Genomic DNA, 27,599 nt, shown 5'->3' on the forward strand with positions numbered 1-27,599 from the left:
TTTTTAGATATATCCATGTCCCTATCCAATGAGCCATCCATTATAAACTATTTAAAAAAGAACAAAAAGCAGTTAAGCCTCACCAGCACCACCAAAAAAAGTTACCGTATTAATTATTTTGACAGCATGTGCAATAATACACATCCATAGTCCCCCAGTCTGGCAAATGGGAAGGAAGTACACTCACTCAGTTCTTCTGGGGACAAACTTGGTCATTATGATTCTATACTAGACACTTTATTTGTTCTTTGCGTTATTTTAGTCATTGTGTATAGTTTTCCTTGTTTTTACTTCATTCTGTATCAGTTGATTTAAGCCTTCTCATGCTGCTCTGAATTCTACATATTCAGTTTTTTCTTACAGCTTAGTAATATTCCACTACATTTATGTATCACAGTTTGGCTATTCCCCAATCACTGGGAGAGTCCATCTCCTTAAATAACTATTCTATCTTTCTCCTCTAAAGCTTTCACCTTTGACCAATGGCAGCAGTGAAAACACCACCTGTGTCCCTGGTTTTTGTGCTGAAGACTATCTTCTGTTTAGAATGCATTTTAGATTTTTTTTTTTCTGGTGTCATGTATGACTGTGAGAATTACCAGAGGTAAGTGAGTAGAGGTCATCTGGTTTGACAGTTCTTGGGAGGGGCTCTGTCTCTTGTTGACTATGTGCCCCAGGAAGACAGAAGAACCTGCCCTCAGTATCAGATGACAATTAACTGCCTCAGTCTCTCTTAGCCTGGTCATGAGGTCAGCTCATGTCATGAGCCACCAGTCCTTTTCTCTTTTTGTGGCCATTCCTGGGTTCTCTTCACCCTGTAGTCCAGTTGTGTCCTGCCAGCCTCCCCTAAAGGCAGGGCTTCATAGAGATCAGTGGAACTGTAATTTTGCTTTGTCTTCTTGGCAGGATGTTCTTTTTGCTTCTGCCCTCCCAAGGTGTTGCAGGATTCCTTTCTGCCTCTTCATGGCCTTGAGCAGAGATAACAGTTACCTGGTTGTGTCAGAAACACAGGGGTTACAGCTTCTGTACAGCTCATGACCAAGGTCTCCTTGCTCTCCATTCATGCTGTGCTCTTTTGTCACTTTTGCTGACCACTTACCATGAGCACACGTCCAGTTTTGCCTTGACAGAAAGCTGTCCCTTTCTCAGTACCACTCTTATACCTCCTTAGGATTTTCTTATCCCCTTCACCTTCTTATGCCTTTTGTATATATACTGTCCCTTTTATTGCCTTGTCTTCCTGCCTGCTCCAGTGGCCTTTCCAGTTTCTCCCTCTTCTTCCCAGAGTCCTCTTCCTTCTATCTCCTCCTCAGGTCCTTCTTTGTTTTCCCATTAGGTCCTCACATTCCCTTTCCTTTGGCTGGAGCCCTTATCTTTAAACTTCTCTAGCTCTCCCAAATTCCATCCAGTTTTCTTAAGTCCAAAATTAAATCTCCTGTTCAGTTCAAACTTTTCTCCCTTCCCCGTTCCATCTGGAGCCAGATCAAATGCGAACTTCAGCACCTGGAATTTAAAGGACTCCACCTTTGCAACTTTATTTCATATTGCTTTTCATGGATTCTACTTTCTAGCCATACTGGGCTATTTGATGATCCATAAACTAGTCACTTGCTGCTTTCCATTTACAGCAAGCTCATTTAGAGCCCATTCTGTGCCCAGTGTCTTGCTAAGTACTGGGCTGTGAAGACAGAAGTGAGACTATTCCAGTCCTCACAGGGCCTACATTTTGTTGGGGTTGGGTAGAATAACATCTAAATGACATCTAAGTCAGTATTTGCATTTGCCCAGGCCTAGAGTGTGGTTCCTCCCCATTTTTGCCATCAGAACTCTTTTTCATTTCAGGTCAAGATCTCCATTTATGTTCCTCTCTCTGTGGGTTGTGTTCCCACAGTAGCTTATATTCATAAGCTCCTTGAGGGCAGGAATCATTTCCTTGTTGTCTTTTTATCTTTAGCTTGTTTAGGTCTTTGACAGAATAAGTATAAGGTTAATTGATGTGAATAAATAAACTCAGAGAAAACAGCCTCACTGATGAGTGTTCTTGCACATTTGATATTATTTTAGTTTGTATTTTATGCTGTTTTTGTAATGTGACCCTCCCCCTTTTTTATTTTGACATCCTGGTATGCATGACTATGCCACCTCTGCTACTTTTTCCTCGCTGTTTTCTGACAACAAAGTATGTTAATGGATCCTGTTTACGCCACTTATAGTTAGTGTATGATAGCCAAATCCACATTTTGAAAACAGAAAGTAAATATTACTTTGATACTAGTGGATCTTCTAGACTGACTGACTCCCATTGTTTAGAAAACAGTTCTGTTTGACTATTCTAAATTATCTATAGGGGAGTAATTAGGCTCCTAGTCACCTGTTGCAACCTCTTTATAAACTTTCACCTAAAGGTTACATCAGTTATAGTGTTTCAAATACTAAATAATTAGAAGTGATTATTTTTGCTCCACAATTATATCATGGTATTTTAACATCTTTACTAATAACTTATATTTGCATAGTGCTTTTTACACGTGATATCTCTGTGTAAAACCATATAGAGACTTTTGTAGTGTTTTGAAAAGATTTTTTTTGTTAGTTTAAATTTAAAATACGGGTTAAAAATTTTAAGTAAGTTGTTTTTCTTTATCCTGTCAGCATTAGTGCCTGTTTATATTGTCCAAGGTTAAGTCCATGAAGTCAATGCATTGCTTATGTCGAATATGAAATTAGTTGTACAGAGATGCAAGCTAAATTGAAAGGCAGGAAATCATTTAATGCTAGAGTATCAATTTTGCAAAGGAATTGAGCAATCTAACTGAATTTTTTGCTTTTTATCTGGTAATTTTGACATTGTTGATACAGCAGTTTTTTGTTTATGGGAGTAATTTGGACCTGCAATTTAATTGGGGTAGAGAACTTTCAAAAAGAATTCCTTCTACCAGTGCAGATTGGTACTTCTTTCACAGCTTAACCTTAGAGAGTTGTCAGGGGAATTGAAGGACTGAGTGACTTACCTTGCAGAGGGTCTCACAGCCAGAATCTGTCAGGAGCTGAACTTCAACACAGATTTTCCTAACTTCAAGGCTGACCCTCTGTCCTAGACTGCCACAGCATTAAGAACTAGAGAGATGTGATTTAACATGGCCAGTTTTGTGTGTGAGTTTTTTAAGTTGCCTAGGATATGTTTCCATTTCAAATCTAGATTTAATCTAAACTATTTTTAGATCTGGAATTTAGATTTAGGTAACAGCTAATGCTACATCATGCCGGAGAAGGAAATGGCAAACCACTCCAGTATCTTTGCCAAGAAAAACCCAAAATGGGGTCATGAAGAGTTGGAAATGACTGAACAGTAATACTACATCATACAGATCAGAAATGAAACATAGGCACACACTGTTTTAACCAATTACTTAAGGAGAATTTTCTATGTGACTCTTTTTCAGGCCAGTTTTTCTGTGGAAATAAACGATGTGATGAAAAAGAAGGATTAAAGAGTTGGGAAGTGAATTTTGGTTACATTGAACATGGTGAAAAGAAAAATGCACTTGTGAAATTAAGTAAGTTGATTTGAAAAGGATTGTTTTTAATTTAACATGACATGTAACTAGAACTACTTCTTAAAACTATTAATGTTCATAAGCAGATAAGGCAAAATTGGAAAGCATTTGTCAATTGGTAGAAAATTGATCTAGTTACAAATTAAAATTAAGCAACTTCCTAAAAATTTATTCTTTGCCTCATGATTTCCAATGGACTTCTCAGTTCAAGAGGCTGTAGTGCTTTTTTTTTCTCCTGGCTTCCTATTTCTTTTAAGGTAAAACACAGTCTTCTCTGTTTAGTTTTTAAAGCCCTTCATAGTCTGGCTCTAACCTGCCTTTACAGGTTGATTACCCCTTACTCTGTGTCGTCATGAACCCCCACACTCCAGCAAAATTGGTTTCCTTGCTGTTTTCCATTTACAACATCCTTTGCACATCCCCCCATGCCTGCAGTGCCCTTACTACTTTTTGTTGTTGTTGTTGTTGAACTTTTATTATCTGTTGAACTTATTATTTTTTGTTAAGATGGTGAGACACCTTCCACACCTTCTTAGGGCTGGATAGTTTCCCACCATTCAAAGGAAAGACTCTGCTTTAGCTCCAGACTGTACCCGTATCCCTAGTCACCTGTCCTGTATGTGCTCACTGTTGGTCCCAAAGGGGCCACATCTGTCACTGCTGCTGGGGGAAAAATAACAGCACAAAACAATTAAAAACCCAAAGGCTCCTGCAAGTAAGTAGGACAAGAGCATCAGACAATACATCATTAGATGGGTTTACAAACAGGGATGCATTACAGACAGGCCAGAAAGAAGGATACACATATCACTTACTACTTTCATCTCTTGAAACCTTTAGTACCCTTCAAGGCTCAGTTTAAATGTTGCCTCTTGTAAGAGGCCTTTTCTGAGTTCCCAATTATTATTTGTTATTATCTCCCCCCCATAGCCATATGTTTATTATGTATTTACTTATGTATAAATATGGAGTATTCCTCTCAGAACATAAGCTCCTTGAGAGTAAAGACTATACCAATTTTGTATTTCTGTCCTTAGAACCTACCACAAATTAGTTACTTAATAAACTTTTGTTGCTTAATGAGGAAGTTAGCACATCAATATTGTGTTATCTCTTCTTGCTACTTCTAAATGTATGCCTACTTCACAGGATTGTTTTAAGGATCAAATAAGATAACATATATAAAGTGCCCTTTAAACCGTAAAGCATTATATAAGTGTCATCTGTTTTTCTCATTGTTAATAATTGTGCATCTGTAGTTTGTAAAAATAATTCTGTATCTGTCAAAATGAAGTGCCACTGGTTTTAGGGTTAAGGTATATATATCTATATATCCATGTATTACCAGAGAAAAACACTTTTTAAAAAAAACATAGTTCTCAATTATCTGCATTTAATAATTTATTATTATTATTATTTATTATTAATAATTTAATAATTATCTGCATGGATAATCTGAAAATAATTTCTGAAAGCATGGGGCTTCATCCGTTCAAAAAGGCATGCTTCAGTATAGAAAGGATTTTGAGGTTACTTATTTACTATTGATGCTCGATAGTGGAGATAAATCACATAAATGCAATGAGAGAAAATTCTTTTATAAGATACCATTTACTGTCTCTTTGACTGGCAAAGTGGAGCTGTCACAAGAGATTTTGGAGATTAACATATTAAGTTATCCATGCATTGGAAGGGAGAAGGCAAAAGTAAGGGTAATATATGATAGCAAATAATTCAGAAATCTTTTATACTTGACTTTGGAATGCATTAGGACCATGTACACTCAATTGTTCATACACTACACCAACTTTCATACCTGGTCTCAGACCTTGCTTGATCTGGCCCACTTTAGGACTTGGATAGACAAGCTAGGAGGTAAGCTACCACCACTTTTTTCAGGTTGGAATACTAAATTAGAAATCAAACAACCAAGGGTCTAGTACTTTGCTACATAAACTTGAGCAAGATATTTAGTTGCTCTTGATTTATTTTTTCTGTGGGCACACATATGGGAGTAGGTCTCTGTCCTTTCCTAAGTCATGTAGATATTTTGAAGAAAAATAAAGTAACGTTCTATTATATGTGTTAATGGAGTGGTTGATATTGTGGATAAAGGAAATTCATAGATAATCTCCAAATTTTATTTTATCAATGAAAAAGCATTTATTGTGGCTACTAAGGACTTAGGGCCACTATTTGCTGGTAAAAAGTTTAAAAAAAAAAAGAACATATTTGAATCTGATCTCCATTCCTTGCTTCTGATCATTTCCTAGTGTTACTTCATCTAAAGGTCAGCCAGTTGGATCAAGAAGAAGGAGGCTGGATAGTCAAGCACCTAAAACATGGAGCTTTAGCTGTATTTGCAAGCTCGTTGGTCTCTTAAGACTAAAGATATTGTATATAAACTGGTGGTTGTTCTTAGAGTTCTTTAAATTGAAACAGGTCGGTGTTGGCAGCAACCTCTGTTAATTTGTTTATCAAATGTACTGATAACCCTTTTCCCCTTCTTCCCCCTTAAAGTAATGTTATAATATTTTTAATCAGCTGATTATGCTTATCTAACTTTATTTCTTCCCCAACTTTTTTTTGGTTATGCTTATGACATCTTTTTGAAGTTAAGAAAGACAGATAATATGCCCATTATTTCCATTAATACTACTTGAGAAAGAACATTTGGGAAAAAAAGGAGAATTTGCAGAGTTAAAAATGGCATGATAATTTATTTATTGAAATTCAGTTAAATTTTACCGCTTATATTTCTTTTAGGACTATGCCAAGAGTGTTCCTTCCGACTAAATTTTCATCACAGGTAATGTAATCTTTAAAACAAATTTCAATTGGGCATCTCAAGTAGCATGTCTACTACTGAATCAGTACCCCTAAAGTAGATGTTTATTTACTTACATTAGGTGCCTAAATATTGATTCGATAATTGTTTGCTTGGCCGAATGGTTGGGTAGTTATATGGAATATCAGGACTCCTTTTTATGCCCTTATAAGCCAGGAATATGGTGCTTGCTCATCATCCATTCTTGATAAGTCATTCAGCAAACATTTATAAAGTAACCTACTGAGTACCAAGGACTGTGCTAAATGTTTTAAGTATATGTAATCCTATACAGCTGTAAGCTCATAGCCCTATATATGTACAGTGAATGGGTATTGAAATTTTTGGTGGAGAGCCTTTTCTCAGATACTGTAACAGATAGTTCCAACTTTTTGGTTCAGTGCCTTTCAGGAAATTATGTCACAAAACATCTCCATATGTTTTCAATTGGGATCAATGTTACAGCTGAGGTGTTATGTTTTTGATCAAGGACTTGTCCTTAGATTACAGATAACAACCAGTAGTACGTCCCAAAATCAAAGATAGAAAAACTCTAAAACTCAGCAGTCACTTAACAGAGTGAAATTTATGGACTAACTCCTATAAAGTGGGTACTCATTGATTAAGTAAAGAATCCCAAGATATTATAGAGGAGTTTATTAGTATTTTTGTTGAGATTTTAGATGGCCTAGGTCTCTGAAAAACCATCAGTGGAAACGTGAAGTAATATTTTCTTTCCCTTTTAATAAATTTACTTGCAATAAGCTGTGACATTCAAAATAATTACATTGACATTAGAGATCAAAGTCATTGCACCATTGAAATATTTGGAGACCTCATTAAATATTTTACTTATTAGAGTTTAGAAAAAAAGAATTTCTTCAGTCTAGTCTTCTTATACATTCTTCCCAACATCACCCAACTGCTCTGTCTCCTCATGTCAGCAACAGCCTAGAAAGAAAAAATAAGTCAAAGAAAGAGGGGCAGGGGAAGGGTTGGTAGGTCATGGTGTTTAAGTGTGTTTTTCACACTCGACTGGTGTTGCCTGTTTCTAGTAGCATAGTTTCTGTGGTAGAAACCTTTCAAACTAACATTAAAATATGATTTTATTCATAATGTTCCATTATTTCACTTGCATTTTTTAAAAGGCAACTATTCCTTGGTGGCATAAAGGATAGAGTGCCGGATATACAGTCAGAAAGACCAGAGTTCAGATATTGCCTCAGATGCTTAACTAGCTCTATGACTCTAGGCAGGTAGAGTCTTTCTGCCTCAGTTTTTTCCTTTGTAACTTGGTGATATGATAACACCTACCTAATAGGGTTATTGTGAGTACTGAATTAAATAACGTATGTAAAGCATTTTGCAAACTCTAAAGCACTATATAAGTGCTATTATTATTATTACTTTCACCACCATCATCATTATCATTATTATTCCTAATTCTCAATTGGCACTTTTTCTACACATTGCTTCTTCTTTGGGAAAATTAATATAAAGTCTACTCTTTGTTTAATTTTTAACATAAAGGAGAAAAGAAGTCAAACCAAAAAAAATAAGAGATAAAACTGAAAAAGATTGTGAAGAATCATCACATAAAAAATCCAAGTTATCTTCTTCAAAAATGCAGACTTCCAAGAAGGCGGCAAAAGGTATGAGGAAATCAATGTATAAAATGTATAAAATCCATTTATAAACATAAAATTGAGCCTGACTTCTATTCTTCAGATACAAAATGCAAAAGATTTAAGGGGAAATTCCAAATATCTTCAACATCTCAAAAGTTGTAACTTGCCAATGGGAAGAGAGTCAAGAAAATTGAATCCTAATCCTTCCTTTGCTACTTTCTGTGTGACTGGGCAAGGGTGAATTGGTCCAAATGGTATCTGAGATTACCCCCAAGTCTACCTTTAAAACTTTTTAGATAAATCAAATTTCAAGTCTTACTCTGAGAGTAACCTCTTTTTGTTCTGTGGGCCCACAATGAAAAATTGACTTTAAATTCACTAAATTCCCTATCATTATAATGAATAATCAGTAGAAGCAAGCAGACAACTTAGAAAGAAAATGCCTTAATGAATTTGATCCAATCCCATGCTAATGTAGGAATTTCAAAGCTAAAGCTGAATTATATCTTTGGACAGGAGGGGGCTGTCTTGTTCCACTTATAAAAATATGCATACTATATTTTCTCCCTTTTATTTCTAGTGAATTATTCCATGGTGAAGTATAGTAGTCTGAAGGCCAGTTTTGAAATTAGGAAGTCCTGATAGCATGTTCTACCTGAGAGTCATAATAGTTAATGTCACCCTGGACAAGCCAAGCCTTTCAGTATCATTGACAACTCTGTAAGGCTCTCAGTTACAGATGAGTCGCTAGTCTGCATCAGTAAAGGGAATTTCCACATTGTAAATTCCCCACACTAGTGAAATCACAAGTTGGGAATATAAAAGCAAATAACCAAATTATAAATGCCCTTTCATATATTTTGACCTAGATTTAAGCTTGACCAAGTCATTTAAACTGCAGAAGAAACATATCATTCACAATGTGTTAAGAAACAGGGCTTAGAGCAGAATTCTCTTTGTCTCTTGTCTCTCAGCCTTTTCACCGATTTTTAAATAATAATAGGAATTATAGAGATTTATTCATTCAACATGCACATATATATATTATAATTGTTAATAAAATTTAAGTGGTTTAATTTGGAGTGATCAGTAGTTCTTAATTATGTTATTATAAAAATTAAATTTTGTTACTTTAGACCATTTCATTTTAGGGTCATTAATAGTCATTCATATGCTCATTATTCTACATACTACATTTTTTAGAGCCCTTGCCTTGTGTAAGAACATACATGATACTTATAAGATAGTTATTCAAGTATTCTGGTTAAATCAGGCCACTAGACCCAGATGGCTCTGGAGGGGAAAGTGAGGCTGATGACCTTGCATAGCCCTCCCTCACTCAAATCAAAGTCAAGTGCAAGTCATGTCATCATTTCCCTGACGTCATGGTCCTCTTCTAGAATGAAGGGCAAACACAACCTGTTGGATCTCCCTAAGTTCATGTACATATACATAAAGAAAGGTAGATTATTGTTTCCAGATGCCAATGTGATTGCAGGAATAAAGAACCAGGTGAGAATATATTTGAGAAGTTTGCTTTATCTGGGTTTGAGGGGCCAGGAATATATGTAGAATATGTTCTAAGGCCATTTCTGGGATTCAGATTTACTCTGAGCTCTGAAATAGTATGGGATGTTGAGTAAATGAATTATGTAATCAATCAGGTTGGCCTTGGTGTTTCTCCACATCAAATTACCTAAGCCTACCCCAAATTATAGTATACGTATGTGTTTATTGAATGAATAAATCTCTTTTATTAGGTTGTTGCCAAGTGTTTAGCTACTTTTTATTTGCTTTCTTATTTGTATATAGGAGAAAATGAACAAGAAAAAACATTTATTTGGCTCTTGGCAGAGCAAGCCATACCTGCCTTACGGTTTGGTATCTCTGCCCACAAGTTCTCTCATGCAGCCCTTAAAGAAGCCATGCCTGCTGAGCTTTGGCCTATGGGGCATCCACTTGGAATGGAAGGTGATTGGGGAAAGCAGAACTGTGCTCAATAGTCAGGGGAGATCTGACTCTGCCTTGATGCTAGTTTTGTTTGTTTAAGTAGCTTAGAGCTTAGAATAACACAGGACAGCTAGGGAACTCAGTAAATAGAGTGCCAGCCCTGGAATCAGGGAAGACTTCATTTTCCTGAGTTCAAATCCAGCCTCAGACACTTATTAGCTATGTGGTTCTGGGCAAGTCACTTAACTCTGTTGCCTCAGTTTCTTATCTATAAAATGAGCTGGAGAAAGTACTGGCAAACCACTCCACTTTCTTTTCCAGTCAATCATTTTTTCAGTGGTTGTCTGACTTCTTGACCCCCATTTGTGGTTTTCTTAGCAAAGATACTGGATTTCTGACTCCAGTCCTAGCACTCTATCCACTGTGCCACCTAGCTGCCCAAGTATCTGCCAAGAAAATTCAAACGGTGTCACAAAGAGTCCAACCACTGAAATGACCGAACAACAGCAACAAAAAAGATTAACAGCTGAGCTCTTTATCGTTCTAATAGAGAACCTGGTATGAGGATCAAATGAGAGAGCATGTGTAAAGCATTCTGCAAACCTTGAAGTGCTCTATAATGCTAGCAATTTTTTCCTTCTTTTGTAATTTTCCCTCACTTAGGAAATGCAATGAAAGATTTCATTAGTTTAGGGAACTCCCGGATGAGGGAGCTCCTTGTACTGATTCAAGTTAACACCTTCTCTGTAACTTAAATTCTTAGAAAATTGCCTATGGAGGTGAAGGCCTTTGTTTTGTGCCTCTAACTGTGTATGCTGCTGACTCATATTGAAAACAGTTCTTGCCTCTAATGTCCTTGGGGTGTTATGAAAACTAATGTTTGTTTGCAAAGTACTTAAAGGATGCAGAAATTTCTCTAAAAAATTTTCTAATAGTGCTGTGCAAACATAAATGTTTTTGAGGAGGAAATAAAAGTAACTACCTAAACTTCCTTTTTTTTAATTAATGTTTTCTGGATATTTTTTAAGGCCAGATATGCGTTTGTGTGGGGAAGGATAACATGAAATGATATTAGGTGGGAATGTGTGTATAATTGTAATCTTATGTAATGAAATTTTCCATGGCCAGGAGTAATCCCATTATACAGTATTTAAGGTGATAGTCCTTTTATTGCCTTCTCAAGGCATATCTGTTGCCACCCAACCTACCTCCATTTTGTACTTCTCTTGGGATATATTTCTGAGCCCCCAAATGTTACATATGATTCAGAGAGATAATAGATGGGCCCTTGTATAAACAAATGTTAGAAATTCCACTTTGAATATTGATGGCTGTCCAGCTTTCTCATTCATCCACACTTCTGCTTCTGAGGGTAGAGATGTTCCCTCTTGAACAGTGTCTAATATAGCTGACTCGCAACGGTTCAGCAATTTCCTGATGTGATTATTATCTTGAAATTACAACTTGATTTCACAGCAAGAAAGAGTTTATGTAATAGATGAAGAAATTAGGCTATCTACTAATCTACTTTGGTTTATTTTTTAAAAATTAAGTTAACATTTTATTAATGCCTTTTGTTTTTTGCATCACAATCATTTCTAGGTATAATGGCTTTCCCACTATCCAGTGACCCTTCCCTTGTAAGAAAGACCACAAAACAATAAAGCCAACCAGCATTGACTATTTGGCTTCATTTAGAATTAGAATTAGCTTCATTTTAATGTTTGTTTCATTTACATTATTGTTTAATCAGCAAGCATTTATTAGGCACTTACCATATTTCCCCATGTATAAGACACACCCTTTTTCATAAAATTTGGGGTCTAAAAACTGGGTGCATCTTATACAGTGGTTGTAGATTTTTTTACTTGCGTTTCCCGCTTTTTCGTGCTTGTTGTCTTTACACTCATTGTTTCGCATTTGTTACTGGTATATTAGATTATGTTCTGCCCAGAAGTGGCTCAGAAAAGGTTTTCATACAGGGCTGAATTCAAGTTAAAGTGATCCAGTTTGCAAAAGTGAATGGAAATTGTGCTGCTGAACATAAGCTTGGTCCTCTTCCAACTGAGAAAACAATCCGAGACTGGCTACGGGAAGAAGAAACCCTACTGAAAACACCATGGCAGAAGAAGGCCATGAGAGGCAAGTCAGCAAAATGGCTTGATTTAGAGAGGGAATTGAAGATATCGATTGAAGAGCAAAGGGCAATTGGAATTCCTGTGTCCACAAAGATGGTTCAGCATGAGGCAAGAAGAATTGCTGATGAAAAAGAAGTTACTGATTTCAAAGGAGGACACAATTGGTGCTTCAGGTTCATGAAACAGAATGGACTAAGCATGTACCAGACTTGCCCAAAAGATGCCTGAAAGCTGTGAGCAGAAGGTCCTTGAATTTCATCGTATTATTGTATGATTTTATGATGAATAAAACTTGAGTTCAATAACTTTAATACATTTTTTTCAAATTTCGGGCCCCAAAATTAAGGTGTGTCTTATACATGGGGAAATACTGTACTGCATGCTAGGACCTAGGGATGTGACAGACACAAACATAGTTTGCCCTTGAGAGGCTTTCATTCTTTTGGGACAGTCTTGGTGAATATCTTGTTTTTCTGGTTCATTCTCCTTCAGTTCATTTAAATTTTCTTATGTGTCTCTGGATTCCTCTTATTTGTTTTGTTACGTTATGATTAAGTAATACTCCATTATACTTAAATAGCTCAATTTATTTAGCCATTCTGCGATCCGTGGTTTTTCACTGTGTTTCTAGTTTTTTGTTAACTTTGTTTCAAGAAGTAAAAGATAGATAGTATGGAGAGGCAGATGGAATCAACTGTGGTCAGACAAGTGTGACCCTCCCCTCATTGGAGCTATTAATTCACCTTGACTGCCCAAATCAATCAATAAGTATTTGGGGCATGCCTGACTAAATTCCAAGGGCTGTGCCCTCCATTCTGAAGAGCAGTTGTACACAAAAGGGATATGAAACACAGGTCTTTGAAGAGATTTATATTCTAGTTGGGAAGACACAGCCGACAAATTTGAAACAGTCAGAGAACAAAGAACCTAAACTTCATGGCACTGCTTATTAGTACTGTAGCATGTTATTGCAGAAGTGTTGTATAGTAAAGCTTTAATGAATGTGCAATTTTCTTTGCAGAACATTCTCCCTCAGAGAAATCAGAAGGGTCAGATAATGGTAAGTATTAGATTTGGGTTATTCACATAGAATTCTGAAGATTTGAATCATGTGAATTATTAAGAGGCATCTTAGCATACTGATTTGGAGGGCTCCATTTGGAATCAAAAAGACTTTGGCTGAAATTCTTCCTCTGATACTTATTGGCTAGGTGACCTTGGTCACATGACTTATTAGCCTCTTTGTACCAAAAGGTGATGCTCTAGATCTGATAAATCATAGTCGGGTTGTAATCTGGTTAGTGGGTCCCCATTCTGGGAATTCCCAACGATGTTATAAAATCATAGAGCTCCTTTGTTTATTTGAGTGAATTAATAACTTTCATTTTGGAGTACTTGAATGATGTGGATCATTTTATTAGCTGTGACTAAAATTTCTTCTAACATTTTAAAAACATGTCAGATTATCTTGTCTTTATTTTTGAGAGGTTTTAGCCGCTTCATTCTTTAATGTCTCTTTACAAATAAATTAGAGGAGAAATTTAATCAGTAACTTTGGGTGAACATCAGTGGATGCATGTCAGTTCTAGAGAAAAACAGAAAAGGTGATTTGAGAAATTTTAAAGAGCTGATAGAGAGGGAGCGCACAAATATATTTTTAATCATTATAGCATTAGAGAATAGCAGAATTTTAACTACTTGAAGATAGCCCCAAAATATCAGACTTAGTATATATAATTCATTCTCCTATAAAGTAAGTCTACTTTATAAGTTAATATATGCCTTGGAGCATGTTTTCTCTTAACTCCAAAGTGACAAAAAATGTGTCTTCACTTTTCTTGAGGTCATTTCCCCATACTTCTTTCCCCCACCATTTAAACAATCTTTTCTTATAACTCTGGGAATCTCTATTCTGGTCAGGCGCCACCTAAGCAGTACATTTAGTAATACATGTGGCACTAAAGTGAATACTGACTAAAGTCCCTGCTTGATTATTGAACTGTGTAGAAACAAGAGGAGTTTTGGCATAAGGTCATTTCTAGTCAATTAAAAAAAAACCTTTAAATAAGAATGTTTAATTTGTTAAAAATAGGTTAGGTTAGGATCATTGCATTACTGTGCATATAAGTGCTTAATAAATTCTTATTGAGTAGAATTTGGTGCTTTGTTAAGTACTTTAATTTTGTATAATTTGTAAATATTTTGTAGAAATGTGTGGTGTATTTAATTGTAAATTTCTAGAACACAGGTTAAATTTGTAGCTATACTCTTAAGAGTCAGAAAATGGTGGTCCTTAGGAGATGGATAAAATTTAAATTGGTGATTTCTTGGAAGTTAATGAAATTTCTAATAGAGGTTGTGAGGTTTGAGAAATGTTTTCTTTTTAATCCCTTATAATCTGGCTTCCAACCTCATCATTCCATCAAAACTGCTCTCCCAAGTTACCAGTGATTACCTAATTATCCTTTTCTTGATCCTCAAGTCTCCTCTGCCTCTCTGCAACCTTTGACATTGTTGATCACTCTCTCCTCTTTTATACTTTACAGGTTTTCTGACCATTCCTTCTCAGTCTCCTTTGCTGGATCCTCTTCTAGACCATGTCCTCTAGCCCTAGGTGTCTGTCGTGCATCTCCCTTGAGCCCCCTTCTCTTCTTCCTCTATACTACTTCACTTGGTGAATCTCTCAGCTCCCATGGATTTAATTACCAACTCTATGTGGACAATTTTCAGATCTACCTATCTTGCCTTAACTTCCCTGCTGACTTCCTATCTTGCATCTCCATCTGCTTTTCAGACCCAAAATGGATTTCCAGAGGACATTTTAAACTCAACATGTCCAAAACAGAGCTCATTATCTTTTCCTCTAACTCTTCTAAATTCCTCTAAATCCCTTCCCCCCTCCTCCCCACTTTCCCTATTACTGTAGAGGGCAACACCATCCTCTTAGGCCCTCAGGCTCACTACGTAGCTGCCATCCTCAACTCCCCACTGTCTCTCACCTTCCACATCCAAGTTGTTGCCAAGGCCTGTAGATTTCACCTTTTAATCTCTCTTTATATCTCTCTATACAGGTATATCTATGTATGTCTTGAATATGCCTCCATTTCTCCTCTGACATTGCCACCACTCTGGTGCAGAGAGCCTTATCACTTCATGCCTAGACTATTGCAGTAGCCTACTGATGGTTCTGCTTGCCTGAAATCTCTCCCCACTCCAATCCATCATCCATTTAGTCACCAAAGTAATTTTCCTAAAGTGCAGGTTGGACCATATCACCTTCCCTGCTCAGTAAACTCCAATGCCTCCTAGAGCAAATACAGAATGCTCAAAGCCCTTCATAACCTAGCCCCCTTCTCTACCTTTTCAGTCTTCTTATACCTTACTCCCTCAGCAGGTATCCTTCAGTTCAGTGACACTGACCTCTTGGCTGTTCCAGGAACAAAATACTGTATCTCTTGGCTCTGAGCATTTTCTCTGCATGTTCTTTGTGCCCAAAATACTTTTTTTTTTTTTCCAAATCCTATCTTTTACAGGAATCCTTCCCCAACCCCTCTTAATTCTAATGCATACCTTCTCTTAATTATTTTGTATTTATCCTTCATATGGCTTTGTTTGTACATATTTCTTTGCTTGCTGACTTCTCCCATTGTGAGCTCCTTGAGGGAAGACAGAAACTTATCCTTTGCCTCTTTTTGTATCCCTAGCACTTAGCACCATGCCTGGCACATAGATGCTTTATAAATGTTTATTGACTGACTGAGTTATTACTCTGCTAGGAAATAGTCTTTCTATAAACTAAGGTCATAAAAAGACTCCATAAAGGACAAAAACTAACTTTAGATTCAAGTATTAGAATAGTAAAACATAACGTTTGTGGCATATGATTTTAATACTGATAATTGTCTTATTGCTATGGGAATCTGTTGCTAGTATTATTTCTGCAAGTATCTCCCCAGTCCTGAGAGATTTTTAATCTCTCTTCCCTTAGTTCATTGTGTTATTTTGGTTTGGTGTTTCTTGAGTTCTCCTGAAATCTACATTGACTTCTAATCACAAAAGATTGAGGTTGATCTAGATCTAGATCTGTCAATCTATCTATGACATTTTCTCTAATATACTTAAATTTATTTGAATTGTGTGCTCTCCTGCTATTTAAAGTCATCAAAATTAGTAGAGGGAAGACAGTTCTTATCAGGGCTCTTTCTTGGCCTTTCTCTGCATAATTTCAGCAAATGATCTCATTGGTTCCCATATTTACCCAGATGACTCCCAGATATCCATATCACCAGCTGCCTATTAGACATCTCAGACTGGATGTCCCAGAGACATTTAAAATTCATCATGTTCTAAACAAGCCCAAACCCATATCCCTTCCAAACTTCTTCCAAAGAAACATGGTGCCAAGGAATTCAGAACTGAGTGGCTTAGGTCCTCCCAGCCATGGTCTCTGGAGGCCCAGTATAGGTGCTCAAATAGCACAACTGTCAGGGTGGCATGGAACAAATGTCATGGGCTTTATAATCTAGTGATTATATCTCCAATCCAATCTACACTTCATTATTTATTATATTGATCTATATTATTATTGTGATTGTTGGTTTGTTAGTTTCCCTCATCTCTGAAAACTGGATTGTATGTTGAACCATATTATACATCTTGTTTTTTGGAATGGAGTTGTCAGCTTTTCTCCATGCTAATGCGCCATCATCATATAGCAGTGAAAAAGAAGTTACTATGGGTTATACTTAACCAAAACTGTATGGAAGTTTAATGCTCCATTTTTCATAACTCTTCTTTGATAGGTGGTAGATAATCTTAGAGATCTTCTCGTCAAACCTTTTCATTTAAAGATAAGGAAAATAAATTCTAGAGAGGTATGGTGACTTAACCATAGTCATAGGTATTAGAGCAAAGATTCAAACCCATGTTCTTTGACTCCAGACATGGTATTGTTTCTACTATTCCATATTTTCTATATGAGCCTTAGAGATATAAGGAACCTCAGGAGATTATCTGGCTCAACTTCCTCATTTCTAGAAGGTGAGTTACTTTCACTTTGCACATGGTTGTCAACTAAGACTTAGGGCAAATTAAAAATTATGTAAGGCCGTGTTGTGGGCAGTTGGCAAGACAGGGGAACCGTCAGAACTTAAGTTTTCTGCAACTTAGCACAGTAACCCTTCTATACCATATTGAATCTCACTCAGTAGAGATAAAAGAATAATAAGGATGGTGATAATGATGATGCTAGAGTAGAATTTAACCTGAAACATACATAAATATGGTGTCTTAACCCTATCAGAGACCAAAGCATTAACATTTCCTTTGAAAGCCTTGAAATTTCACAGGCATATGGAACATTTTTTTTTTCCAGTGGAGAATTCAGGTTGAGTATTTTTGCCTGACTCCAAGAATTTACAAATTGCAAAAATGTTGAAAATAGCAATAGTATTAAGAAAACTAGATTAATGGTTGAAAACAATTTATTTTCTTGTATAAAATGGAGTTTCAAAATTTGATCTCCTAGAGTAGAATAAATTAAGTTTTGGCTAATAGTTCCTATGTGGACATTTCTAATGTTACTAACACCATTTTTAGAAAATGAAGCTGTAGTAAAGGTCATGTAATTATCTTTCTCATTTCACAAATAAGGAAATTGTTCAAAGAGTAGAAGGTTAAATGATTTGCTGTGGTCAATCCATCATTATCTACAGTTTTGTATTGAATTCTCAGTGCAATTTTTAGATAGGAAATTAACAATTTGGAGCGCATACAGAAAAAACATGCCAACAATTATTAGAATGCAAAACCATGCCAAAGCTCATTTGAAAGAACTGTGAATGTTTAGCCTAGCCAAGAGAATTCTTAGTGATAGGGGAATAGAGATTGATGACAGAGTAGGATCATAGATTTAGCTCATTTTACATGTAAGGAAACCGAATCCCAGAAAGTTAAGTGATTTGACCAAGTAGCAGAATCAGGATTCAACCATCAGTCTTCTTTAACTTCAAAGTCAGCATTTTTTTTCCACTGGAGTAGGCTATTTCTCCAAAAGCTAATTTTTATTATTTGTAAAATGCCTGCCATGTGGAAGTCCTCTGATGCCCCATATGTGGCATGGAAGGGGCTTTGGATTCTTGATGGTTGTTTCAGCAGAGGCACAAGCACTGGCAGGTCTTCCATGCTGAAAAAGCAAGCATCCTAGCAAACGCATGTGTTCTGATGACCAGTTTAACTAAGTATGGGGAGGATTATCTCCAATTGCTCGGACAAATTGTAACACATCTTTTGCAAATTATAAAATTAAAAAAAAATACAAAATGACTCTTAGTCCCTTGTGTCTCCTTCCTACTCCTTTAATAATGGTGGAAGAGTGATGAGACTGGTGGGTAGAGGGTGCTAAAAATCTCTGTTCATAGACTGTCTGAAAACAACTGAATAGCCTCCTCTGCTGTTAATTGTCTCATTTGTCTTCTTGGTGTTCTAGACTGTGGAGACAGCTGAACTTGCTTCATCTCATGTACATAATTTCTATCTGGGAGAGGTTTGAGAAGTTGTGAGGATCGGGAAAATGTCTAGCCTTGAATCTTTTTGGTCACATGACCTGTAAGTCGTCTCCTTAGGATTTTCTAAGTAAAACATGATAAGCAACATGCATTAAAGGGCACACTGGATGAAGGTATAAAGGGCAACAAGTTTTCAAAAATGACATTCTATAGCAGACAACAACAATAATAATAGCTAACATTTATGTAGCACTGTGTGCTAGGCGCTTTACAATTAGTTAGTTATTTGATCCTCACAGCAACTCTGGGAGGTAAGTGCTATTATTATCCCTATTTTACAGATGAAGAAACAGGCAAACAGAGGTTAAGTGACTTGCTCAGGGTCACACAGCTAGCAAGTGTCTGAGGCCAGATTTGAACTCCAGTGCTTGGTCTCTTTCCACTGTATCATCCTGCTTTATATTTACTATTTCTTTAAATTCACTTGATTAATGAAAAGTCATAGAGAATGCAAGATCCTCTTTAACTTTTTTCCACTGTAAGACAACATTTGATTTGTGATAGCAGAAGACTGCCTTTAAAAACTCTAACAAGGTGTTACCTATGCATATGTCAAAGTCATACACAATATTCCTTGAAAGATAATATAGCAGAGGCTCAACAATCCTCTGATTATTAAATCAAGTGAGGCACAATATAGGGAGATGTTTTTGCTGCTAGCATGAAGGACATTCAGTGAGTCCAAATGGAAGAATATTTCCCAGTGATAGTGAGGTCGTCCAGAGGTGTTTGTTTCTGGAGGATGACTTTATAGTGACTGCATCAAGTCCTGCAGTATGACAGAGGCCTCCTAAACAAGTAGAGTCTTTGGGAAATTGCATTGTATTTTTAATGACCCTAAGTTTTTCTTTAAACAAACCCTCTATCTTTTATTTTTTCTTTTCTATTATACATTTTTAAAAAATTTTAATGTTAATTTTTTTGAGTTATACATTTTCTCCCTTCCTCCAGCCCCTCCCTTACCCACTGAGAAGATAAGCAATATGAGGCTCATTTTATTTGAAGTCATGCAAAGCATATTTCCTTTTTAAAAATTTTATTATTTTTAGCATTCTTTTAAAAACATTTTAAGTTCGAAATACTTTTCCTTTTGCCCTCCCCCACCTGTTGAGGTGAACAATGAATTTGTTAGCTATACATGTAAAATCATGTAAAACATTTCCATATTAACCACGTTCCAAAAGAAGCAAGAAAAATAAAGTGGAAAAATTATACTTCAATTTGCACTCAGGACTTTATAAGTTCTCCTTCTGGAGGTGGATAGTATTTTCATCATGAGTCCTTTTGGATTGTCTTGGGTGTCTTGGATTGTGTTGATCAGAGTAGCTAAGTCTTTCACAGTTGATCATCGTTACAATATTGCTGTCCTGTGTATAGTGTTCTCCTGGTTCTTCTCACTTTACTTTGCATCAGCTTATATAAGTCTTTCCAGATCTTTCTGAACCTATCAACCTTTGTCATTTCTTATAACACAATAGTGTTCTATCACAATCATATCTACAATTTATTCAGCCATTCCCCAAATGATGGACGTCCCTTCAATTTCCAGTTCTTTCATATTAAGAGTTGCTGTAAATATTTTTGTACATATAGTTCGTTTCCCTTTTTCTTTCATCTCTTTGGGATACAGACTTAATAGTGGTTTTGCTGGGTCAAAGAGCATGCACAATTTTATAGCCCTTTGGGCATAGTTCCAAATTGTTCTTCAGAATGGTTGGGCTAGTTTGCAACTTCACCAATAATACAGTAGCGAACCTGTTTTTCTGCATCCCCTCCAGCATTTGTCATTTTCCTTTTCTGTCATGTTAGCCAATCTGATGGGTATGTTGTGGTCTCACAGAGTTGTTTTAATTTGCATTTCTCTGATTATTTAGTAAATTTTCATATGACTATTGATAGCTTTGATTTCTTCTGAAAACTGCCTGTTCATAATATTCTTTGACCATTAATCAATTGGGGACTGGCTCTTATTTTTCATATATTTGGTCTAGTTCCCTATACATTTGAGAAATGAGGGATTTATTAAAGAAAGAGGCTATAAGTTTTTCCCTCAGTTTCTTGTTTTCCTTCTAATTTTGGCTATGTTGGTTTTATTTGTATAAAACTTTTGTAACTTCATCTAATCAAAATGATCCATTTTACCTCTTGTGATCCTGTCTATCTTTTGTTTGGTCAAAACTCTTCCCTTATACATAAATCTGACAGGTCTTAGTTTACTTATGATATCACCCTTCATGTCTAAATCAAAATGTATCTTTTTTAACCTTATCTTGATATATGGTGTGAAATGTTGATCTATGCTTTGTTTCTGCCAATCTGTTTTCTAGTTTTCTATCAGTTTTTTGTCGAATAATGAATTCTTGCCCCCCCAAAGTTTGTATTTCCAGGTTTATCAAACACTAGAGTTCTATGGTCATTTGCTTCTATATATTGTGTACCTAATCTGTCCAACTGATTAACCAGTCTCTTTCATAGCCAGCACCAGGTTGGACATTCTTGCTTCACCCCTGAGCTTACTGGGAAAGCTTCTAGTTTATTGTTGTTTGCCCTTCATTTTTGAAGAGGAGAGTGACATCATGGGTGATGTTGTCTCTCACATGTGAATTAAAAAATATTTAAGTAAGGCAGAGTTGTAAGAAGTCATTAGCCTCACTGTCTCTTCCAGAGTCAAACTCCAATGGCAAGACAAAAGCCAGGATGCAGTAGGTGATGTTGGTCTTGGATGTCTGGCCAAGCTCTAAGAGTTCCACAGCGCCTATTTTAGCCACCTTCATGGCCACTGGAGCATATTGTTCTCATCTGCCCCTTCTGCTGGGGGTGGTCTTCACATGCTTGGGGTAGACATCCCCCTAACTCACTGACCGACCCATTGGTTACCCTCAACCTGGTTTAGCCTGTCTGCTGAGATGGTTTACCAGGGTGTGGCCACTGTGCATGCTGCAGCTTCTTGGAGCCATAGGTGAGAGTTGAGGGCTAGGAAAACACTATAAATGTGGATGACTATCCCTCAAAAGGGCTTGGCAAGCCTTCCCATCAGAGGTGCTGGTCCTCCTTGAATATCCCATTCAGGCATTACAAATAATGCTTGTTCTTAGTTTTAGATAGTTAGTACTTATCATTTTAAGAAAAGCTCCATTTGATGGGTTTGTTGTTGTTCAGTTGCTTCAGTAGTGTCCAACTCTTCCTGACCCCATTTGGGGTTTTCTTGGCGAAGATACTGAAATGGTTTACCATTTTCTTCTCCAGCTCATTTTACAGATAAAGAAACTGAGGCAAATAGGGTTAAATGACTTGCCCAGGGTCACACAGCTAGTAAGTGTCTGAGGCCAGATTTGAACTCAGGAAGATTAGTCTTCCTGATTGCAGGCTGAGCACTCCATCCACTGTGTCACCTAGCTGGCCCAATTCAGTGATTACTGCTTTTTGTTATATAATTTGAAATCTGGTATTGCTAGACCACCTTCCTTCACATTTCTTTTTTCATTGATTCCTTCGATAATTCTTGACTTTTATACTTCCCGATGATTTTATTATTTTTTTCTAGCTTCATAAAATAATTCATTAGTTGTTTGGTTTGTAAGGCACTAAGGAAGTAAATTAATTTAGGTAGAATTGTCATTTTTATTACATTGACTTGGCCTACCCATGGGCAATTGATATTTCTCTGGTTGCTTAAATTTCTTTATTTGTGTGAAAATTTTTATAAATGTGTTTATATAGTTCCTGGGTTTGTGTTGGCAGGTAGACTTCTAAGTCTTTACATTGTCTGCAGTAATTTAAAATGGAATTTATCTTTCTATCTCTTTCTGCTAAGTTTTGTTGGGAATATGTAGAAATGCTGATGATTTATGTGAGTTTATTTTATATTCTGTAACTTTGCTAAAATTGTTAATTGGTTCAATTAAATTTTTAGTTAATTCTCTAAGTATATCACCATATTGTTGCCTATTCTTATTCTTTCAGTTCATTTTTCTAGCATATCTAATACAATATTGAATAATAATGGTGATAAAGCACATCCTTGCTTCATCCCTGATTTTATTGGAAAAGCTTTTTGTATTAGGCTCCCATTACAGATAATGCTTCCTCTTGGGTTTATATAGATACTATTTATCATCTTAAGAAAAGCTTCATTTATTCCTGTGCTTTCTAGTGTTTTTTTTTAAATTTAATTTAATATATTTAGTTTTCAGCATTGATTTTTACAAGAGGGTCACGCCAGTTCCCTCCCATCCCCTTTTCCCTTACTTTCTCGTAGGGCAAGATAAATTTCTACACCCCATTGCCTGTGCATCTTATTTCCTAGTTGCATGCAAAAACTTTTTTTGTTGTTATTTTTGAAATCTGTTTTTAAAAAACTTTGAGTTCCAAATTCTCTCCTCTCTTCCCTTCCCACCCACCCTCCCTTCGAAGTCAAACAATTCAACATAGGCCACATGTGTATCATTATGTATAACCCTTCCACAATACTCATGTTGTGAAAGACTAACTATATTTTGCTCCTTCCTAACCTATCCGCCTTTATTGAATTTTCTCCCTTGACCCTGTCCCTTTTCAAAAGTGTTTGTTTTTGATTACCTCCTCCCCCATCTGTCCTCCCTTCTATCATCCCCCCCCCCTTTTTTTTAATCTTCTTCCTCCTTCTTTCCTGTGGGGTAAGATACCCAATTGAGTGTGTATGGTATTCCCTCCTCAGGCCAAATCTGATGAGAGCAAGGTTCACTCATTCCCCCTCACCTGCCTCCTCTTCACTTCCTACAGAACTGCTTTTTCTTGCCACTTTTATGTGAGATAATTTACCCCATTCTATCTCTCCCTTTCTCCCTCTCAATATATTCCTCCCTCATCCCTTAATTTGATTTTATTTTTTTTTAGATATCATCCCTTCATATTCAACTCACCCTGTGCCCTCTGTCTATATATGTACATATATATATACACATATACACACATACACGTATACACACACACACACACACACACACATATATATATATATACACACACATACACACATATATATACATATATATGCATATTCCCTTCAGCTTCCCTAATACTGAGGTCTCATGAATCATACACATCATCTTTCCATGTAGGAATGTAAACAAAACAGTTCAACTTTAGTAAATTCCTTGCGATTTCTTTTTCTTGTTCTTTTTCTTTATTACCTTTTCATGTTTCTCTTGAATTTTGTGTTTGAAAGTCAGATTTTCTATTCAGCTCTGGTCTTTTCACTGAGAAAGCTTGAAAGTCCTCTGTTTTATTGAAAATCCATATTTTGCCTTGGAGCATGATACTCAGTTTTGCTGGGTAAGTGATTCTTGGTTTTAATCCTAGCTCCACTAACCTCCGGAATATTGTGTTCCAAGCCCTTCAGTCTCTTAAAGTAGAAGCTGCTAGATCTTGTGTTATTCTGATTGTGTTTCCACAATATTCAAATTGTTTCTTTCTGGCTGCTTACAATATTTTCTCCTTGATCTGGGAGCTCTGGAATTTGGCAACAATATTCCTAGGAGTTTTCTTTTGGGGATCTATTTGAGGAGGTGATCTGTGGATTCTTTCAATTTCTATTTTGCCCTGTGGCTCTAGAATATCAGGGCAGTTCTCCTTGATAATTTCTTGAAAGATGATATCTAGGCTCTTTTTTTCATCATGGCTTTCAGGTAGTCCAATAATTTTTAAATTATCTCTCTTGGATCTATTTTCCAGGTCAGTGGTTTTTCCAATGAGATATTTCACATTGTCTTCCATTTTTTCATTCCTTTGGTTCTGTTTTATAATATCTTGATTTCTCATAAAGTCACTAGCTTCCACTTGCTCCAATCTAATTTTTAGGTAGTATTTTCTTCAGTGGTCTTTTGGACCTCCTTTTCCATTTGGCTAATTCTGCCTTTCAAGGCGTTCTTCTCCTCATTAGCCTTTTGGAGCTCTTTTGCCATTTGAGTTAGTCTATTTTTTAAGGTGTTGTTTTCTTCAGTATTTTTTTCTGCATTTTTTTGGGTCTCCTTTAGCAAGTCATTGACTTATTTTTCATGGTTTTCTTGTATCCTTCTCATTTCTCTTCCCAATTTTTCCTCTACTTCTCTAACTTGCTTTTCCAAATCCTTTTTGAGCTCTTCCTTCCATGGCCTGAGACCAGTTCATGTTTTTCTTGGAGGCTTTTGTTGTAGGCTCTTTGACTTTGTTGACTTCTTCTGGCCGTATGTTTTGGTCGTCTTTGTCACCAAAGAAAGATTCCAAAGTCTGAGTCTGAATCTGAGTCCGTTTTCACTGCCTGGCCATGTTCCCAGCCAACTTACTTGACCCTTGAGTTTTTCATCGGGGTATGACTGCTTGTAAAGAGTACTTTGTTCCAAGCTTGAGGGGATGCGCTGTTGTTTTCAGAGCTATTACAGCCAGCTCTGCCACACCAGCACTCCTCCTTCCCCAAGAACCCCCAACCCGGACTGGACTCAGATCTTATGCAGGCTCTGACTCCTGCTCTGATCTGCCACTTAATTCCTCCCACCAGGTAGGCCTAGGGCCGGAAGCAACTGCAGCTGTAGTTCTGTAGCTGCACCACCTCCACTGGCCCCACGGCGGTGGCTGAACTGCGAACTTGTTTCACTCTGTCCCTGCAGCTTTTCTCACTAACGTTCTCTGTTGTTTTTGGTGTTTGTGGGTTGAGAAGTCTGGTAACTGCCCCAGCTCATTGATCCAGGGTGCTAGGGCTTGTTCCTCCCGGCTCCTGGTCTGGGTGGTCCTGCCACCACCCACGCTGGGTTTAGCTCCCCTCTTGCTTCCAGCTCCATGTGGGATAGACCTTACCCAGAGACCATCCAGGCTGTCTTGGGCTGGAGCCCTGCCTCCCTCCGCTATTTCATGGGTTCTGCATTTCTTCTCTGTTGTCTTTGGTGTTTGTGGGTCGAGAAGTCTGGCAACTGCCACAGCTCACTGATTCAGGGCTCCAGGGCCCACTCTGCAGGCTCCTGGTCTGGTCTGTTCACACGGCCCACACTGGGCTCCACTCCCCTCCTGCTCCCTGTATGGTGCGCGATAGACTTCACCCAGTGATCATCCAGGGTGTCCTGGTCTGCAGCGCTGCTTCCCTCTGCTATTTTGTGGATTCTGCAGTTCTAGAATTTGTTCAGAGCCATTTTTTATAGGTTTTTGGAGGGACTTGGTGCGGAGCTCACGCAATTCCCTGCTTTCCAGCTGCCATCTTGGCTCCGCCCCCCGTGCTTTCTAGTGTTTTGAATAGGAATAGGTAATGTATTTTGTCAAAAGCTTTTCCCCCATCTATTGATATAATCACAAGTTTTTTTTTTTGAGTTTTTTGCGAGGCAATAGAGGTTAAGTGATGACTTGCCCAGGGTCACATGGCTACTAAGTATCAAGTGTCTGAAACAGTATTTGAACTCAAGTCCTCCTGACTCCAGGGCTGGTGCTTTATGTGATTTTTGTTGCTTTCGTTGTTGTTAGTTATGCTTTTAGTTTTTCTATATTGAACCAGCCCTGCATTCCTGGTATATTAATCCTACCTGATCATAGTGTAAAATCTTTGTGATATATTAATGCCATGGCCCTTTTAGTATTTTATTTAAAGTTTTTGCATCGATATTGGTGAAATTCCCCTGGTTGAGTTGCAGTATGTGTAGTAGAAGGAAGTACTTATACTGATGAAATCATAGACCTGTTGTATCAGTAAGGCAAGATTCATGATATCGAGGGTGACCATGAGTATACCTGTATAGTTCAGAATCACAAAGTGTAAGAGACTCTCTGTGTAGAAGGCAGAAGAAATAAAACATTTATTCAGACACCAGAGGATCAAATCCCAGAACCAATAACCCCAATTCGACGTAGCGGTAATTGTATCTCAAAACCAGTAAGTCCACCTCAGTGTAACAGCAAGGAGATTAAAACACAGTATCACAGCATAGAGCCAAGCCATTCTGTAACCTTCCGTTCTGCTAGGGCTTTCCTATAAATACTCACTCATGAATCCTGATTGTCTGCTTGCCTGTGTCCTCTCCTCCCGCAGTTCTGAAAGCCCTTGCAGTTCTCTCTTTTGTCTCTCCATCTTTTCCAGTTCTCTTGCAGCTCTCTCTCCTTCCCCCCCCTTTCCCCCCCCTCCCCTTCCCCTTCCATCTTTCTCCTCCGTCTTCCTCCCTCTCTCTGGTCAGCCCTTTGACTGAATCCAAACTTCACAAAACAAATCGCCTTAATAAAAGGACTAGTTAACTATGTTTTGTGTTTATAATCCTTTAAAGTAAAGGAGTTGTATAGTAAACTGGGGAGTGGGGAACCTGTGGTGTGGCCCTCTAGGTCCTCAAGTGCAGCCCTTTGGTCAGATTATAAGCCCATCGAAAGTTGGTTCAAGGACTCCTGGCATGAAAGCTTTCGAAAGTTTTATAAATCTTACTCTCCAAAGAACTAGCAGAGTGCCCTTAGAGTGATTGCTTGACCAAAGGGCCAGCTCCTAAATAACTACTTTTTTCTTTCTTTACCTTATTGCAGTGAGCCTTAGTAGAAGTGAAACAAGTGGATTTTATGCTCTCTTTTCATGTAGTTCAAATTGCAATTAAATACTCATTATTGAGTCTGAGGTTGATTATTTATTCTCAAACTTTTATTATGGCATTTTCTTTGCATTTAGATCATCAGGGTGTTCAGTGGTTCTTTTTTTCCTATCTTTTTTTTTTGTTGTTGTTGTCATTCTGTGCCAGAACAGACTAGGTTAGGACCAAAGTTCAGATACCTGTGTTTATATAAGGATCGGAGTCCAACGGATTTAGGGCCACCATGGCAAATCAATACTACTTTGTTTTCACAGTGTATTAAACTAAGTAACATTGTGCATTGACAAATAGAATTCTTGTTGATTGCTTTCTTTCCTTTTTTAAAGACATAAATGGTTATTATTGACAGGAAGTCGTTTGCTAACTATT

General features: G+C 37.2%; 1 protein-coding gene across 3 annotated transcripts in view; it reads left to right on the forward strand.

Moving 5' to 3' along the window:
- The window catches only part of LOC118828983 (protein FRA10AC1), a 68,528-nt gene that overhangs the window by 30,188 nt on the left and 10,741 nt on the right, over positions 1–27,599 (forward strand). For all 3 annotated transcript variants that reach the window (XM_036735902.1, XM_036735903.1, XM_036735904.1), the window contains exons 9-12: positions 3,444–3,557; positions 6,324–6,366; positions 7,915–8,036; positions 13,122–13,160. In XM_036735902.1, the coding sequence (XP_036591797.1) occupies positions 3,444–3,557; positions 6,324–6,366; positions 7,915–8,036; positions 13,122–13,160 (318 nt within the window). The remainder of the gene's footprint in view (positions 1–3,443; positions 3,558–6,323; positions 6,367–7,914; positions 8,037–13,121; positions 13,161–27,599) is intronic.

This window comes from Trichosurus vulpecula, chromosome 8, assembly GCF_011100635.1.
Source record: "Trichosurus vulpecula isolate mTriVul1 chromosome 8, mTriVul1.pri, whole genome shotgun sequence".
NCBI classification, from domain to species: domain Eukaryota; kingdom Metazoa; phylum Chordata; class Mammalia; order Diprotodontia; family Phalangeridae; genus Trichosurus; species Trichosurus vulpecula.